We start from the raw sequence: 20,113 nt of genomic DNA on the forward strand, positions 1-20,113 counted from the left end.
ACACATTTTGCAATTCATTTTTATATATAAAGAGAAGATATGATTCAAAACAACGTTCATTTAGTTGTAGGTACGGTGACGTATGTAGGTACTTATGACGAAATAAATTCGCGAATATTTCGCAGAAAAATTATCAACTGAAATAATATCTGCTATAAATGTAATGAAAAATATATTTTTCATTAATTTGAATTCCCGCGCAATCTGACCGAAACATCAAAACAGTTTATAATTCTATGTTTGAGTCTAATCTGTGGTAAAGAAAACTTGAAGGTAATCTATGGATCTCACAAAAAGCGCTCGTCATTGTGGATAAAATTACTATTGATCCTTTATTGTGATTTAATTAAGAAACGACACAATTATAAACATTAAATGTTGTTTCTTTATTTACAGGTACGATCTTGTGTTAATACTAAATGTGAAATTGAACTAATGAATACTAAATGTGAACTATGTAAACTAATTACAATAAAAACTTTATTTACAGAGAAACTCAATTGTGTTTTGTGTCGCCCAAAACTTGGGAAAATACCTTATAAAACAACATTTATTGTAAGAAGATGGAAAAATTAAAATTTATGTTCCAAGTAAAACCAACAACAGATGGAAAGTCAAACTTTATTGCCATAACCTCAATTGCCACGCAAGATGACAGAGTCTACTTAATCCCTGAAGAATATCAAACAATATCGTTTCATAAACATATCTTAGCCTCGAAAAGCTTCACCACTGTGAAAAATACATTAAAAAAACGATATCAAACCAGAAATGTTTGGATAAAAACTACAGAGGATATTTTGAAAACATATGTTGATGAGGACGGCAACATGATTTTCCAGGACCAATTTCTAGAGGAAAGTACCCAAGAACAATTATCTTTTGAGAGTAAAAAGTATTCTGAAGATCCTGTAATAAAAATTTTAGAAAAATTAGTTGAAGATCAACAAAACAAAGAAAAACAAAGCGTAAAAAAGTTAGCCGAGAGATTTGTTATTGAAAAGTTTGACGGAAGAAACTCAAGTGCATATGAGTGGATGAATGTATTTGAAAAAGAATGTACAAGGTTTGATATAATAAAAGATGAAGAAAAAATTGAAATCTTCCGACTATTTTTAGAAAAATCATGCATTGATTGGTATTCTTCCATGATGATAAAGTTAAGTATACACTCCGAATGGTCAAAATGGAAATCAAGTTTCTTGCAAACCTATGCCAATAAAGGTTGGACATCTAGCAAGTATGCTTTATCGTTCAAGTATCAATCAGGATCTTTACTAGACTATGCAGTGAAAAAGGAAAAACTTTTACTCGAGATAAGGAAAACAATGGATTCAGGTACCCTAATAGACCTTATTGCGGCTGGTTTGCCAGAACAGGTACTTAACAGGATTGATAGGGAAACATTGAAAGATACAATAGATCTTTTCAATGAACTGAGAAAGTTTGAACATTTGGAAAACAAAAAGAATTATTCTAACTATAGAAAATATGGAAACTTAAAAGGCAACTATAAAAACGAAGATAAAACCCCATGTAAAATTTGTGAAATGTTAAAAAAGGGAATTCGCTATCACCCCGAATCTGCCTGTTGGTTTAAAACAAGAGAAGATGATAAAACAAAAGAGAAAAACATAAAACATATAAATAACTCAGTGATAGAAGCAGAATTACATGAAACGGAACAAAAAAACTAATAGTGACACCGTTAATAAATGTCAAACTGTTAATAAATGATACATTAGCAATTGATGGAATATATGATTCGGGTTCAAATGTTTCTCTAATTAATTCAAAATTATTAAAACTAAAAGGCAAAGGAAACAGTTTGAACAAAGCAAATTTAGTAACAATTAATGGTGTCAAAAAGGCAAGTGGTTTGACAAACTTAAAAATTAAAATATTTAAAATAGAAGAAAATGTCAAAGTATACATTATAGATGAACAAAACTTCAAATATGATTTTTTGATTGGATTAGACATGATAAAGAAGTTCAAGTTAATACAAAATGAGGACTTAAAAATTACCCAAAAACTAAACTTGAATGAAGAACAAGTAGAAGATATTGATACAAATATACAAATAAATACTAAGAGAAAAAAACAAAAGAAAGTGGAAGAAGCTTCTAATGAAATAATAGAAAACAAAAATATAAAGAAAGAATATAGGATTAATTTTAATGAAAATGTAAAAGAAGAGGATTTTGAAATAAATACTAACAATTTAAATGAATATCAGAAAGCGGAAATAAATAAATTGATTAATAAATATAACACAGTTTTTGCAAAGAATAAATATGATGTTGGAACTGTTAACGGCTATGAAGCCAGAATAGATTTGTTAGTAGACACATATTGCAATAAAAGGCCCTACAGATGCACTGTCGAAGACAAAAGAGAAATAGAAGAGCAAATAGGTAAATTATTGGATAATACACTTATAGAAGAATCCTACAGCCCATTTGCTGCACCTGTCACATTGGCATTTAAAAAAGAAGAAAATAAAAAATCAAGGCTATGTATAGACTTCAGAGATTTAAACAAGATTGTAATACCAGAAGCCCAACCATTTCCGCTAATAGAAGATTTAATAACTAAGACAAGAAATTGCAATTTTTATTCAACACTTGACATAAACTCTGCATTCTGGTCTATCCCTTTGAGAATAGAAGACAGGAAGAAGACAGGATTTGTAACACAAGAAGGACACTTCCAGTGGACTTGTCTCCCGTTTGGTCTAAAAACTGCACCAGCAATTTTCCAAAGGATATTAAGTAACATACTAAGAAAATACAGACTCACAGATTTTGCTGTAAATTACATAGATGACATTTTGATATTTTCAAAATCTTTTGACGAACATATCCATCACCTAACACAGCTGTTTGAAGCCATAAAAACAGAAGGATTCAGATTAAAATTTAAAAAGTGTACATTTGCATCAAACTCTGTAAAATACCTAGGTCATATAATTCAAAATAATTCTATTAAACCAGTGAAAGATAATCTGATTTCGATAAGGAATTTCCCTACTCCTAAAACTCAGAAAAATGTAAGACAGTTTCTAGGAAAAATCAATTTTTATAATGAATATATACCAGGAAGTGCGATAATATTAGATCCGTTGCATAATTTACTTAGGAAAAATCAACCATTTATTTGGTCTGATGAATGTCAGAAAGCATTTGAGAAAATAAAAAGTCTCCTATGCTCTCAACCAGTGCTAGAAATTTTTGATAAAGATTTACCGATTAATATTTACACAGATGCTTCTATTCAGGGTGTTGGAGCTATTTTGAAACAGACGCAGTTAGATGGAAAAGAAAAACCAGTAGCTTATTTTTCTAAGAAACTTAATGGAGCCCAAAAGAAAAAAAAAGCGATATATTTAGAGTGCTTGGCTATCAAAGAAGCAGTGCGATACTGGCAGTACTGGCTGATAGGAAAATCATTTACAGTTTATTCAGACCATAAACCACTAGAACATATGAATTTGAAAGCGAGAACAGATGAAGAATTAGGCGACTTGACATACTACCTATCACAGTATGATTTTAATATAAAATATGCTCCAGGAAAAGATAATTTGGAAGCGGACTGCCTCAGTAGGAATCCTGTGTTGGAAGCAAATGAAAACCAAGATGAACAGTTAAAAATAGTTAACACAATAACACTAGAAGACATCTTAAAAGATCAAATAAAAAATAAATATATACAGTGCAGAAAAGATAAGTTACAAATAAGGAACAATGTTTACTACAAGAAAGTAAAAAAAAAAGAGAAAATAATTATATCGGAGAAATTCAGCTTAGAATTTATGAAAAATGTCCATACAGATCTTGGTCACATAGGAATTAAACAGATGCAAAGAATGATTAGCTCAGTGTATACAGCAGAAAACATGTCAAAAAATATAAAAAGTATCTGTGAAAATTGTATAGTATGTTTAAAAAATAAATCAAGAGGACAAAATAAATATGGATTGATGTCCCACTTGGGTCCTGCTACAAAACCTTTTCAGATATGCTCTATTGATACCATTGGGGGTTTTGGAGGTTCTAGATCAACAAAGAGATACTTACACCTGCTATCAGACCACTTTACTAGGTATGCATATATTTTAACATCAAGCACTCAAAATGCAAATGATTTCATCAAACTGATAAGCAACTGTGCAGAAACAGATGAGATTGAATTGATACTCTCAGACCAGTACCCAGGTATCAATTCAAAGGAGTTCAAAAATTTTTTGGATGAAAAGAATATTTCATTAATTTTTACTGCAGTGAACTCTCCTTTCTCAAATGGCATAAATGAAAGACTAAACCAAACGCTAGTCAATAGAATCAGGTGCCGGATAAATGAACGTGAAACAAAAATAGCTTGGTCAACTATAGCCCACAACTGTGTAAAAAATTACAACGAAACAGAACACACTGTTACAGGGTATGCTCCAAAATACCTACTCTATGGCACAGATGTGACAATTTTACCAAATGAGCTGAAGCAAAAGAAGACAGAATACAATTTGTTCCAGGCCAGGGAAAAAGCTCTTGAAAATACAATCAGATCACATGATTACAACAAGACAATTTATGATAAAAATCGCAGACATATAGACTTCAAAATTGGTGATACCGTTTTTGTGGAGAATGGAAACAGACTTAATAGGAAGAAGCTTGATGTATTAAAACTTGGGCCCTACAAAATTTTAGAAAAAATATCAAAGTCAATTTACAGGATAAACACGGATCATAGGAAGTCAGAATCAAATTTTTTCCACATCTCGAAACTAACGCCAGCCCCTGACTGCACTTGAAGAGTGTTGAGCTCATTATTTTTCTCTTTGGGAGGGAGATGTAATGAAAAATATATTTTTCATTAATTTGAATTCCCGCGCAATCTGACCGAAACATCAAAACAGTTTATAATTCTATGTTTGAGTCTAATCTGTGGTAAAGAAAACTTGAAGGTAATCTATGGATCTCACAAAAAGCGCTCGTCATTGTGGATAAAATTACTATTGATCCTTTATTGTGATTTAATTAAGAAACGACACAATTATAAACATTAAATGTTGTTTCTTTATTTACAGGTACGATCTTGTGTTAATACTAAATGTGAAATTGAACTAATGAATACTAAATGTGAACTATGTAAACTAATTACAATAAAAACTTTATTTACAGAGAAACTCAATTGTGTTTTGTGTCGCCCAAAACTTGGGAAAATACCTTATATAAATACTACGTCATTTTCGTGCAATTTAAATTGTTATCTTTAAATTTCTAATTATGTCCAATAGTACTGTTTAAAACAACAGATAAATTTGACGCTCAGTTCGAAAAAAGATAGCAGATTATCCCATAATATTCAATCAACTTTTCAAATAGATTTTATAGAAATATCTAATTAAATAAGTCACTGATAAAGAACATTAAGAGATTGAGACTTAATATAGCACCTTGCGGGATGCCTAACTGAAGCCACCCATTTGAAGGAAAGAAAAGACAGGAGGGAAATATATTTATTGCCATTTCTAATGGCAATGTTATTAATTTATGTTATTAATAATTGCAGATATCGGGGAAAATGTTATGTAATTGTAATAGAGGAAATTCCTAATTGAATAGAAATCGTACTTGCAATTTTGCAGTATTCTTATCATTTCCATGCGATGTAAACAATTAATGTTATGAATGTATTTTATCATACTATGTACTAATATTTAAAAGCTTGAAATAACTTAAAAAGTACTAAAATTTTCATTAGTAGTAATATTATAGAACTAGGGGTAAACTCCTTAGATAAAATTATATGTTTAGGAAGAATTAACGCCCTGATTAAAAACAACAATTTTGAGAACTCTTTCTTTATCTCTCGCTAATAAAGATAAAATACTGCAAGGACATTGTATATCTATAAATAAGTTTAATTATCTATATTCAACAATACTTTCAGGTATAATAAATGAAAACCAATAAAAAGACAAATATTTTGAAAATTGTTTTCTCTCAATACTGTGACCATACTGTGAAGGATTCAAAATCATCTGGTACATAATGCTTCTGTAAACAATAAACTTTTAATCTTTTACATAGATTATTATTTTTTCAACCGTAAAGATCTTCTAAAAGGTAATGTTCTTATGCAGGAATGAAATCCAGACGTTAGTTTCTTTGAAAACATCGTTTATTATCAAAATTACTTTGTCATAATATTATAAAAATGCGAATTTTATTCCACTGAGTTTATAAAATACAAGATCTTTCAACACACGTATATTATATTATACTGAACACTGGTACAATTCTGCAGATTCTTTATTTTAATAATAATTATGAAATATTCCTTTTCAACCTTGATTTGTTTGATATGTTATTTTCAAAGTATATACTCCGCAAATACTGGTTTTGGAATTATTCTCTTAGTGACTATCTGAATTTGAACACATACTGAGGTCGCTGTATTAAAATCATTTGCTAGCCGCAATATCTAACGCTACCTCTTCTTCTTCTGAATCTAATATATTAGATTAACTTTTCATTTTAAATGAATCCAGCGTTTCATGGCTTTAAGAATGTTCACCTTCAAGTTGTTCCTGGTTAAAAATAATAGGGCCATCTTTGAAATTCAAAATCTTCTCTTCGTTGTTTTCTTGTGGATTGTCTGCAGCATCATTATTAGTGCCTTCAGGTGTTTCTATTGGTATATTTACTTGTGGTATATTTACTACATCAGATCTATGTTCAAGGGGAATGGAATTGTAGCAAGTCATACATTGATATAGTGTTGTTTCTGCAAACGGTGTGACTGTTGTGGTCGGAGTTTCTGCACTGTTGTTTTGATTGTTGAGAACATCGCCTGGTACGATCCTTGATTTTCGCGACATTTGCTTGTAGAGACTGTTAATTGCCATGAGGTTGTAGCCGTCGTAGCCTGAAAGCAAGAATAGTTATAATTTATTATTATAGTTTTAGAATTTTATTAGAATAAATTTGATATTATATTAAATAATATATTATATAATAAATTCAATTTTAAATTATTTTTTATTAGAATAAACATATAAATAGAGATCGGAGGAATATCTATCTACTAACTTTACTGTACTCTTTAAGGTAATTAAATTATGGCTCGTTTTTTAATTTTGCTATCAAACTATTCATAAAAAAATATATCCATACATATTATAAATGCGGAAGTAACTCTGTCTGTCTGTCTGTTACTCAATCACGCCTAAACTACTAAACCAATTTTCATGAAATTTGGTATGGAGATATTTTGATACCCGAGAAAGGACATAGGCTACTTTTTATCCTGGGAAAATGACGCAATCGGGGAAATCCCAGGGAACGGGAACTATGCGGATTTTTCTTTGACTGCGCCGGCGAAGCCGCGGGCGGAAACCTAGTTTAGAATAAGAATAAATGTTACGAATGTTCAAAGTAGTTTAAATATAAGTGAAATACAACAGAGAGATAAGAAAAAGTTGGAAATGATGGACTTATTTTCAATGTACCTATTACTAATTTGTTTAAATTAAAAGCGAAGATACATAAATAATTGTGTTATGAAAATATGCAATACTTACATGCATCTACCAAGAAGAATATTTGAAAGTACGGATCGAGAAAGAACTTGGAAGAGATCATAATAAGAATATCCACCATCCAATTGGGGAGGATTATATAGAACGCTACTTGCAACAATCGAGGCTTTTTCTGAAATATAAATGTTAAATTTAATTTAAAAAGAAACGGAATAAGTACCTATGTATTAAGATACTGTTTCTTTTAGTTGGTATAATATTAAATACCAAAAGTAAAAGTGATACAATTATTGTCTTGTAATTGTCCAAATTCTAAAAAGATTTTTTAAGATTATTTTTCCGACCCAAATATCGACCAATAGAATTGCACCATTCGACGTCACGTGGTACAACCTACATGGTATTATACTGATAATTTTTTGAAAATTTTCTCTGGTCGTTGACGTCAAACTGACAGGTTCAATTCAATTGTGAAATTATTGGCCGACATTTGGGACGGAAAAATAATCTCCCGAATACCACACGAGCTTCAAAATTATCTGGCATTTCCCTCAAGGTTCCCTGCGAACAAATAAAGTCGTCAAGTTTTTCAGGAAAAATCACTCGCGCTTCGCGCTCGTGATTTTTTACTTCACTAAAAACTTGACTCCTTCATTTGTTTGCAACGAACCTATCGGAAAATACCCGATAATTTTGTAGCTCTTGTGGTATTATAAGTGAAAATATATTTTGTTTTGTTCGTATTTAAGAGATCTACATACATACATAAAATATAAAAAAAGACTTACACAACATACTGAAAACACAGTAGCCAGGACTGCCCAAACGTGCAGAAACTTCAGAGCGATCCACATTATCTCGTAAACGACGAGAGATATCAATGTATCTTGGATATAACGTAAATCATCATCTGTTAGCGTGATATTTTCTTCCTCATTAACAAATATAATGCTTACAGAATTTAACACCCATTTCGTATTAAATATCCGGATAAGAATGAACACGCTGTATATGACTACTGCCACGATCCTAACCTGAAAATTATATAATTAGTCATAAATTATTCAGGCTTCCAATGAATGTCTTAGAATTCAAAAATATCAAATTTCGTCATGATGATGATGATATGAAATGATGAAAACATTCATGAAAATATCGAATTGATCATGATACCGCCTTTATCCTAAAAATGTTTAGAAAGCAAGAGTTCAAGATAATAAACTTTTTGATAGTTATACTCTTATTATTATCTAATTATTATATTTGCAAATTTGCAATGTATGGCATTAAAAAGGTTAAGTTTCATTTTCAGTATAAATACATATCTGTTCTGAATATCTACGGGCTGTCCCATCGTCGGTACACTAAGCTCAAAGGAGGCTATAGTTTTGCATACGCTGAGTAGGTACGTAAAAAATACTTATAAAATTCCAGACGCATTTTTTTTCAAATAGATGAATTCTTAAAACTCTATGTGTGTACCCACAGTGTACACCCCTAACAAGCAACCCGCCCAACTTTGCTACCCGCATGCGGCATGTCAGGTATCGTTTAAGATTATGTTTTCATATTATATAAAATGCTCACATTAGCGAAACGGTATATGCCGGCTGGGCGAAGCTGGAGACGAAAACATGGATTTTAAGGAAAAATGTAGCAAAAAATTTTTGATGTAATTTTTTGTTTAAGTACTTTTTAAGTGATCAGTGTATGCAAAACTACATGTCCCTTCGTGCTTAATAAACCGATAGTGGGAAACCTTGTATATGTTCATGGCGATAAACTATTAATAGCGTAAATTTATCAAATTCAAGAACATACATACCAAACTTATAAAACATCTTATTGAGATCCCGACCGAGAGCGGACAGCATCCGCAGTACCTGCTCAATTCTGGCCAATTTAACCTGAAATAAATAAAATACACATCACTTTTGTACATTAACTAGGTGACCGCCTCCTCGGTACATTGGATGACGCGTGAGCGTAACACCGAGGGGCCCTGGGTTCAATTCCCGGTGGAGACGAAGAAAAAAAATGTCTTGGTCTGGTAGGACACAGAAGGCTGATCATCTACTTGTCCCTAAAGAAAATCGATCAGTAAAACAGATGTATAATGCATCTGCCCCTTACCCCACTAGGGGACATGGGACTTCACTTTATATTAACTAGGTATATTAATGTATTAATTTATTTTGTGGAAGGTATAATATTTCATAAATATATCTGTAGAATCGCACCAAGCCGAAATAGCGGGTGGCTTCTACTACATTAGGGAAAATTACGTTAACACAAAATCGATGTTCGGAATATAGTGAGCAGCAAAAACAATGCACCACGTACCTTGGAGATGCTGCAGCACTCGATGAATTTGCGCCCAATCATCCGATGCGATACACGTGTTTCAATGGCCGCCGCGCGCGCACACAGCAGAGGAGCGGCTCGATCGAATGCGGAAGTACAAGTGACGACCACAGATTAAGGTCTCGACTGTCGTGGTGCATGACAGTTGCAAATAATTTGACAACCTTTGTTTGCATACTCTGTGCCAAACATCGATAATAGACACCACGATCAATTACACGGTAACGAAACATCCCGCCCACCAAAATGCCTATGGTATTTTCTGGTCAGACGATAAATAGAACATAATGGGAACGAGAACGATAAGAATGATCCGCATAATTATTGATGATACTTATTGATTACGATAAAAACTAGTTACCTAACTAATTGATTCTGTATAACACGATAGATGTTACACAGACACGATATCTTATTGCTAACGATAACTTAATGTCTAGATACCTTACGATACTAAAGGAAAGATAAACGATTTAAGCTAGTCCTCGATTGGTAGAGGGCATAACTTAACCAACGGTCTTTGAATTATATGATTTTCGCTGTTTTAACTACTGCAATCCGAGCTACACCATCAGAACCGGGTAAAAGATCCACTACTCTGGCAAGAGACCATTGTAGTGGCGCACGATTTTCATCCTTAATTATCACCATTGAGCCTATCTGAAGCGGTTTAGAATCCTTAGTCCATTTGGCGCGTTGTGTTAGTGAGTTAAGATACTCGTGTTTCCATTTGGACCAAAAACTCTGGTGAAATGATTGTAACAACTGCCACCGATGAAGCCGACTTATATTAACATTTGATAGATCTTCATCAGGGACAGCTGTCAAAGGCTCTAAGGTAAGGAAATGGCCTGGAGTTAAGACCGATAGATCATTTGGATCCGAACTGATTGGACAAAGCGGTCGCGAATTTAATACTGCTTCGATTTGCACGAAAAGCGTTGTAAGTTCTTCAAACGTAAGAACTTGATCACCAACTACACGAAGTAAATGAGATTTAGCCGCCTTGATTTGAATTTCCCATACACCACCGAAATGAGGAGCTGATGGAGGATTAAACTTAAATTCGATCTTTTCTAAATTAGAAGCTTGATGCATAAGAGACGATAATTGATTTCTTGCACCGATAAAGTTTGTTCCACAATCCGCGTGTATCACGTTACATCGACCACGGCGTGCCACAAAGCGTCGTAACGCAGCTATAAATGCGTCAGTGGACAGTGTAGACACCACCTCGAGGTGTACTGCTTTTGTTGTAAGACAAATAAAAAGACAAAGGTAAGCCTTTTCAATCTTAGCACCTCGATGTGGGCCTAATTTAATACGAAACGGTCCGCCGAAATCTACGCCTACTATAGAAAATGGTTTGACTTGATTAACACGGTATGACGGTAAATCACTCATAAACGGTTGTAATGGCTTTGGATTAGTTCGATAGCATTGTATACATTTGCTTAAACGATTGCGTACAGTACGTTTTGCCGATATGATCCAAAATTGTTGAAGAAGTAAGAAATGCGTAGTATTGATGCCCGGATGCAAGTAGTTACGATGAATGTTGTCGATAATTAAAAACGTTAATGGATGATCAGACGGTAGAAAGGCTGGATGCCTTTGTTCGTATTCTAAACCTGCGCGTGAAATTCTACCGCCCACCCTGAGAATACCTAATCGATCGATAAATGGATTGAGTTTTCGAAAAGGTTTCGATAAAGGTTTGTTCGATTTAAGATTAGCAATTTCGTTCGAAAAGACCTGACTCTGTACATGTTTAACGATTTTTAATAATGCGTTATGTCTTTCAACGTTATTAATGAAATTATTACGATTAGCTTGAGCTGGGTTTTTAGAGTTATTGATAAAACGATATACAAATGCCAAAATGTTAACGATTGTTTGAAATGATGAATAACGATTAAGTAAAGAGTCAATTATTGTTGGTTCGATTGGAGCTCTCTCTTCAGCGGAAAGAGCTACCTTCCGTTGCTCCTTCTCCATAACGACCTTCTCCTTATTTGATGTGACAACAGCTGTATCCGTAGGCCAAGTATCACTACCTTGGGTTAACCAGCACGGTCCCGCCCACCATAAGGCATTGTGCACAAGCTCACTTGGAAATAAACCTCGTGAACACAAATCAGCAGGGTTATCGCCTGAGGATACATGATGCCACCAGTCTGTAGGGGTGATATCCTGTATGTGACTGACACGATTCGCGACAAATGTTGTCCAACGCGAAGAATGAGAACGCAGCCAAGACAAAACGATAGTTGAGTCAGACCACAAATATACAGAATCAATATGAATACGAGAAAGATACGTATCTTTTACAAATTTGTAAAGATCTGATAGAAGAACTGCAGCACAGAGCTCGAGTTGTGGTAACGATGTATGTTTAAGAGGTGCAACTCGAGCCTTAGAGCAAACGAAGAAAACATGAATATTACCAACAGCATCTGTAACACGTAAATAGATGACAGCTCCGTATGCAAGGGTAGAACTGTCACAAAACCCATGTAGCTCATACGATACAGCATCCGTGCAGGTAAGTTGCCGAGGAATTAGAAGTTCACTCAAAAGATTAAGTTGAGTGCGATGTTTGTTCCATGTATTGATGATCTCGTTAGGCGGCGTTTGGTCCCATCCAACGCCGAGAATCCACAACTTCTGAATTAAACATTTTGATTGAATTGTGATGGGAGATAAAAAACCTAACGGATCGAAAACCCTAGCGAGTTCACTAAGAATTGAACGCTTAGTACATGGCCGATAAGTAGATTCAATTTCGAAAACGAACGTATCTGTGGATGGATTCCATTTAAGACCTAATACCTTAAGAATTTGATTATCAGAATTGTCTAACGATACGGATCCAGTCAAACAACTATCACTGGGTAGATCAGACAATAACTGCGGTTTATTACTAGCCCACTTCCTAAGTTCAAACTGTCCACACTTAAAAAGTTTAATAATCTGCGACTTTGCTTCCTGAGCGACCTCTAACGATGAAAATCCGGTTGTGACGTCATCACAATAAACATCAGACAGTAGTACTCGTTTTGCGAGTGGATAAGAATCTCCCTCATCTTCAGCAAGCTGTCGAAGAGTACGGCAAGCGAGAAACGGAGACGAAGCTAATCCATATGTGACTGTATTTAAACGATATTCTAAAAGGGGCTCATCAGGAGAACTCCTCCAGAAAATACGTTGGTAATCACGATGTTCGTGCGCTACTACAATCTGTCTAAACATTTGACGAGCATCAGCCATGAAGACAACGTTGTGTTCCCTAAAGCGTAAAAGTAGATTTAAAATATTCGGTTGTAGCTTTGGGCCGATAAGTTGTGTGTCATTCAGTGACTTAGAATGTATATCCTTCGCAGAAGCGTCGAATACAACGCGGAGGCGTGTGGTCGCAGAGTCAGGGCGTAGAACGCAATGATGAGGTATGTAATATTTTCCTGTACCAACTTGTGCTGCAGGAACCACTGTCATGTGACCACTTTCGATGTAATCAGACATAAAGTCGACATATTGCGATTTTAACAAAGCGTCACGTGACAACCTACGTTCGATAGCATAGAACCTACGCAAAGCAACTTCGCGAGAGCCCTCAAATGTAGGTTCTGAATTATTCTTAAATGGAATACGAACAATATAACGCCCAGATTCATCACGTGAGTGTTCTTCAACGAATTTACGTTCGCATAATAACTCATCTGGAGTTAGCATTGAAGTTTGCGGTACTGAATCTAATTCCCAAAAACGATAAACTAATGAATTTAAATCATTATCGATTACAGGCAACGTCTGCAACAGACTACTACATGAAATATTAGTTTTACCTAGAAGTAGCCAACCAAAGATTGAATTAAACGCGGTAGGTTGGTTGACACCTCCCTTGATATGTTGATTAAGAACAGAGTCAGCGAATACATCAGCAGCAAGCAAAATGTCAATGGGACCAGGTATATCGAAACCAGGGTCCGCTAACGACAACGATTTAATGTGGGACCAACTTGATGAATTAAGTTGAGCGATAGGTTGATCGCCACATATTTTAGATATGACGTGCATATCCAAGTTAAATAGAATTCGACCGTTAGTGCCGATAGAACAAGTGACGTCACCAATAACAGGTGCATCCGCTTCCCCTATGCCACTAATTGCCGCGGTTGTTGAAGCCGGCGTTAAATTTAAAAGTTTTACTGCTGATTCCGTTATGAAATTGCTCTGACTGCCCGTATCAAACAGGGCACGAAACGATTGCATATTACCTGAAGCATCCTTAACCTGAACGATAGCTGTGGCTAACAGCACTGTATGATTCGTATGTGACCTTGACACCAGCGACGACCCGATTTGATTTGATTCGATCTTAGTGTTATGATCGCGATGGAGTAAGGTGTGATGTTTACGCTTACACATACGACACGAAAAAATAGATTTGCAATTTTTTAATTGATGTGATGGCTTCAGGCAATTAAAGCACCAATTGTTTTGAGTGGCAATAGCCATACGATCGTCAATCGATTTACTAATAAAATCTTGACAAGAAAAAATAGAATGCGACTTATGGCAATACGCGCAGTTGCTTGAATAAACTTTAGACTTATCGTTCGAATTACCTCTATTGTTCATAGCAACAAGTGCATTTGAATTGAAACGTTTCGTTGGTTGATTTTGAGTAGTCGAAGGCTTTAAAGATTTGTTCACACAAGAAAAATGTGTATCTCGTAATAAGGCTTCGCATTTGGAACGCAAAAAACCCTTCAATTGATCATAAGACGGCAACTCCACGTTAGAATATTTCTCCTCAAAATCGCGGCGTAAGTTCTTGTCTAATTTTGATAAAATATGGTAAACTAAAACAAAATCCCAACGATCTATCGGTAAGTCAATAGATTTTAAAATATTTAAATTTTCATCGAATAAGTCGAGTGACTTTTGAAACTCAGTTGCGTTGTTATGCATGAAGTTAGTGTTTAAAATATCTTGCCAACAAGTAAAAGCTAATGTTCGTTTACATTTATAGCGATTAATAAGAGCTTCATACGCGTCGCGATAATATTCGTGAGTCATAGGGAACGCCTTAACCACCGATAACGCATCCCCGCTAAGAGAAGAAATTAAATAATGAAACTTTTCCGTGTCCGAAACTGACGTTGAATTATGAATTAAAGAATTAAACGTATCATAAAACACAGGCCACTGCTTGATATTGCCCGAAAAATGTGGCAATGTAATTTTAGGTAAACGGATATTCGATGAATTGATGTTCGAGTTAGTCGAATTATTTGTATCATGTTTAGTTAAACTAATATAAATAGACTGTATCTGAAAATATAATTCATCGAATTGTTCCTCAATTTCAGTTTCATTATCCGCGTCGTCCGACAGATCGAGTATATTAAAATGAGCATTTTCGAAATTTGAAACGATTTGGTTAATTTCCTGATGATACGATAAAAATAGGTCGTATTGTGAACGATCACTCAAAGCTGCATTACCTATTTCTAACGCCTTCGATAATCTTTTAAGCGCTATAGTACGTTTTCTACGCAATGTCGATAAGTCCTTAGTCGTATAATATTCATCCACCGAATTAGATTTTAATTTTTTCAAAGAACCTAACTTCCGAGTTGTATGTTTAGTAAATAAAGACATCTTGTTAAATTTAAATTTAAATATCGAATAAACAAAATGTAAAAACGTTTAAACACAAACAATAAAATAACAAAGTTAATCTTCGATGTAATTTTTCAAACAATGAAATAAAATGAAACAATGAAATTATTATTTCACCTTTACGTGTATGAAGTTAAGGATGAAAATCGCGTGAAACGGTAATGTGAATGAATACAGATTATAACTTACAATAACAAGTTACAATGATGATGCGCTGCGCGAGCCGCTGGAATGTTCGACGTACGAATAATTGTCAATTTACCCCCGAGTTTTAATATAAAATGAAATTATTTTATATTACGATTTAACCTAATATTACGTTTTAATATTAGTTATGTAGTTAGGATAAACTGTAACGTGAATGAATTATGTTTTGGAATGTGAAATTACTATAGGCCGATGTAAAATTAAGCACCGATGAAATATGTGATTGCTTAACTAGTTCCTACAATAATTAAACACTTTTGACTTGTACTTCTGAATATGTATTAAGTTTTAGAATATGAAATTGTTTTAAGCCGGATTGAATTTAAGCACCGATAAAATAAGTGTTTGCTTAAATAGATCTTATAACAACTTCCTACTTTGTTAAACAAAGAACCTAATACGAACGGAATTGAATTTGATTTTAGATTATGAATTACGTGTGACCAGTAATACCATAAGCTTTTGAATATGATAATTGATACGCAAATTCCCGGGTTTCGGCACCAGAAATAATGTAGAATCGCACCAAGCCGAAATAGCGGGTGGCTTCTACTACATTAGGGAAAATTACGTTAACACAAAATCGATGTTCGGAATATAGTGAGCAGCAAAAACAATGCACCACGTACCTTGGAGATGCTGCAGCACTCGATGAATTTGCGCCCAATCATCCGATGCGATACACGTGTTTCAATGGCCGCCGCGCGCGCACACAGCAGAGGAGCGGCTCGATCGAATGCGGAAGTACAAGTGACGACCACAGATTAAGGTCTCGACTGTCGTGGTGCATGACAGTTGCAAATAATTTGACAACCTTTGTTTGCATACTCTGTGCCAAACATCGATAATAGACACCACGATCAATTACACGGTAACGAAACAATATCTATAATAAAACTGCTTATAGTTAGTAAACAGGGCTAAATATTGATCATTTGGTTGGTGAATTTATTAATGTTGTAGAAGATTCGTAATCAATGAAAAACAGGTGTTTTTTTAAGTAGGTACTACAAAACTAAGCGAACGAAAGTAGCATTGCAGTGCCATACATTTTACAGTCCAAAAAGTTTTGACTAAATCAAAGAAAAACAAAGACACCACTACAATGTGACTACAATTTTTCTTTGTATGTTTTACAAAATAATGTTTACTAAACAAAACATCTTGTGTGAAACAAAACATCTTGAGGAAACTAGCATCAACGAAGATGTACGAGGATTCACATTTCAACGACTTGTGACTTTCAGCACTTTCAGGGTGGTGGATGCCTGGGCCTTCATAAGAGGGTCGTGTCCCAGCAGTGGAAATAAATATGGGCTGATATTGATGAAGGTGATGATTGTGCCCTAAAGCGTAAAATGTCTATGGAAATATAAAAACAGCTGGTAACAGTTATCTAAGAATATAGAATATACAAAATAATTACGCAATACATGTTATCTGTACATAAAATAAATTTTTAACTATCTAGGAATTTCGCGCCAGATATATTGCCGATAATTGTAGGTAAGGGAACTTTACATACTTATCATGCCCTAATGAATAAAGTTGTGTCCTGAAGAGTATTATAAACAACTATTTTTCAGCGGTGGTATTACTGATGGTCAAATACAACTCTGAGCGTAGAGGGTAGCCGCATTGCGGGTAGCCGTCCGGCTGACCGCAATCACAATTATGTACGTAATATTCATTTCTATGCGCACTGCGATGCGGCTACCGCAGACCGCACAGTGCGCATAGAAATGAATATTACGTACATAATTGTGCTTGCGGTCAGCCGGACGGCTACCCGCAATGCGGTTACCCGCATAGTGCGTATACGCTCTAAGGGCGCCTTTCCATCTGCAAGAAAACTTCCGCGAGAAATGTCCACAGTCTGTCTGACAGCAACTTGTAAGTTTAATTGCAGGTGAAACGCGGACTTAGACTTACAAGTTGCTGTCAGACAGACTGTGGACATTTCTCGAGGAAGTTTTCTTGCAGATGGAAAGTCGGCCTTAGTCATTCCATCAATGATTTTTTTTTGTGCATGAGCATTAAAAAGGTCACCGACAGATTGTCTCATGGTATTAAATATATTAAAAATCAATATACCTACAATAAAACTGGGTTAATTACTTTCATAATAATTATTTTAAATTAATTTAATGGCAAATTATTCGGGCCTCATTTTATCTATTGAAAGTCATCAATCATTTATCTTGCAAGAATTAAAACGATTAGATTACCAACATCCTATTAACAATGAGATTTTGTATTTCTATTTACTCTAAATAAATAATTTTTAACTAGATTTGAACGCAACTTCATACTATAGTTGATTAATTTTAATTCATAATACCAAAAGGTAAAACGAACCATAAGATAGAGACAATACTGAACTTATTTCTAGAATACTTTAGTATTGTCATACCGCCTCCTTGGTACAGTGGTTGTCGCGTGAGCGTAGCACCGAGGGGTCCTGGGTTCGATTCCCGGTGGAGACTAAGAAAAAAAATGTCTCGGTCTGGTAGGACACAGAAGGCTGATCAACCTACTTGTCCCTAAAGAAAATCGATCAGTGAAGCAGATGTATAATGCATCTGCCCCTTACCTCACTAGGGGACACGGGACTTCACTTTAGTAGTATTGTCATTGCACACCTTTTGTATAGGTTAAGTTATGCCTTACCTTTGTAAACCCTTCATATTTTTGTTAAATATCGCAACAATTTTGAGTCTTAGACTCATTTTGCTGTTCTCACACGCATATGTTTATTTTATTTACACATATTCACTATTAATAATTCCTCACAAACAATCCATTTCAATGAAATAAAAACTAAACGAGACTGCTTACACGTTGAGTAGAATTTAGTAAATATCCGTCTTATCTGAGTGTCGATAATTATATCTTATCAATAGCAAGGTAAATACAATAATTTGGCGATGATATGTGGATTTTTTATCAGTGTAATTAAGGTTGAAAATTATGCTGAATCCTGTAGTGTTTAATAATATTTTAAATTATTGTATATGTGTTTCTCTCTAAAGATTAATTCTTATAAGTTTTAAATACTATAGAAAGACTGTAGCAGTCATAAAAATATTTTTATTTCGATTTAAAAAAGACATAAGTTTTGAACTAAAATGTAGAGTGCAGTAACTAAAGGTGATATTATATGATGATAGATATATTTTCTTTTATTAACAAATTCCAAACAATAAAACAGCAATTTATTGGTTGTTAATCAACTTGGAAACATTTCATAAAACATGTTGATAAGTTTAGATAAATATAAAATGTTCGTGCGCAGTTTCTTACGTTTTATCTTGAGATAATTTAAAAATGTGATAAAGCTCTAGGTGATACTTTTGTCTCTTTAATATAATAATAATAGGTTTCCATTTATTCATTTCAATAATAGTGTATACTATTCGATTGTAGCTTAGATTACTTAATGATCTAAGGATTTTAACTACTGTATCTAGTACATAGAAATCTAAATAACAAGACCTAGTATGTATCTACAGTTATCTACATGCTATGTCATCCTCTATCAATTCATAAAAAAAAAGGGTTGCACTCCGGGAGTGCCGGCAGAAGTGAAAACTTGATTATTAACGTTGAGCATGTTTGATATCCATCCGTCTTACGCTTTTTCGATCAGGTCACGTGTCCTGACGCGAGTTTAAGATTTTATACCCATTACAGAAAAAGTGCTCAACGCCGCTAAAGAAGTTTTCACTTCAAAAACAAAAAGAAAAAAATTTAGTGTAACATTTTTTCGTTACGCGTGACATTTATCCGTTACGCGCCACCTTTTACTTATCCCTACCACGCGTGATTCGACGTATTTCTGTAAAGTTGCATATAGTAAATTATTTTTTGAAAAATAAGGTCATAAAGAAGTTTCACTTCTTACGTGTGTACACTATTTATCCCCGTTTGTTTAAGGGCCGATTTTTCAATGCTTGGATAAAACTTATTCGTCGAATAATGTATAAAACTATACCATTTTAAAAACGTATTCTAATTGCCCGTATTTGACAGTTAACGTGACATTTTAATATTATCGTGTAATACTTTATTGGAAGGATAAGTTTTATCCAAGCATTGAAAAATCGGCCTTAAATATTTTTTATAACTTGGTATTCCTGTGCCATTGGTGTACTTACATAGTAAAGTTGAGTAAAAACTCAACCTTTTTTTTAATTCCAAGGATAATAGAGTTATAGAGCCATAAACATTATCTACTATATATTACTGTCAAAAACCTGTAATAATTGTAAATAATGTATTCTATAGATACATATCTGTTTT

At 34.1% G+C, this 20,113-nt stretch overlaps 2 protein-coding genes across 2 annotated transcripts in view; one reads left to right on the forward strand and one right to left on the reverse strand.

The window, feature by feature from the left end:
* The first annotated feature begins 142 nt into the window (after positions 1–142).
* On the forward strand, positions 143–1,697 carry LOC149487277 (uncharacterized). Its single transcript, XM_089697571.1, has 2 exons — positions 143–396; positions 491–1,697. Exon 2 carries the CDS (start codon positions 564–566, stop codon positions 1,695–1,697), a length of 1,134 nt encoding a protein of 377 aa, XP_089553697.1. The 5' UTR covers positions 143–396; positions 491–563.
* Positions 1,698–9,375: 7,678 nt separating this feature from the next.
* LOC149487278 (uncharacterized) overlaps positions 9,376–20,113 on the reverse strand; it is a 102,880-nt gene continuing 92,142 nt past the window's right edge. The window contains exon 21 of the mRNA XM_089697577.1: positions 9,376–9,459. Coding sequence (XP_089553703.1) covers positions 9,455–9,459 — 5 coding nt within the window. The 3' untranslated portion in view covers positions 9,376–9,454. The remainder of the gene's footprint in view (positions 9,460–20,113) is intronic.

Source organism: Colias philodice, chromosome 7 (genome assembly GCF_061535455.1).
Source record: "Colias philodice isolate Cphi_HAF_F1 chromosome 7, ilColPhil1 Martin Lab GWU primary, whole genome shotgun sequence".
NCBI classification, from domain to species: domain Eukaryota; kingdom Metazoa; phylum Arthropoda; class Insecta; order Lepidoptera; family Pieridae; genus Colias; species Colias philodice.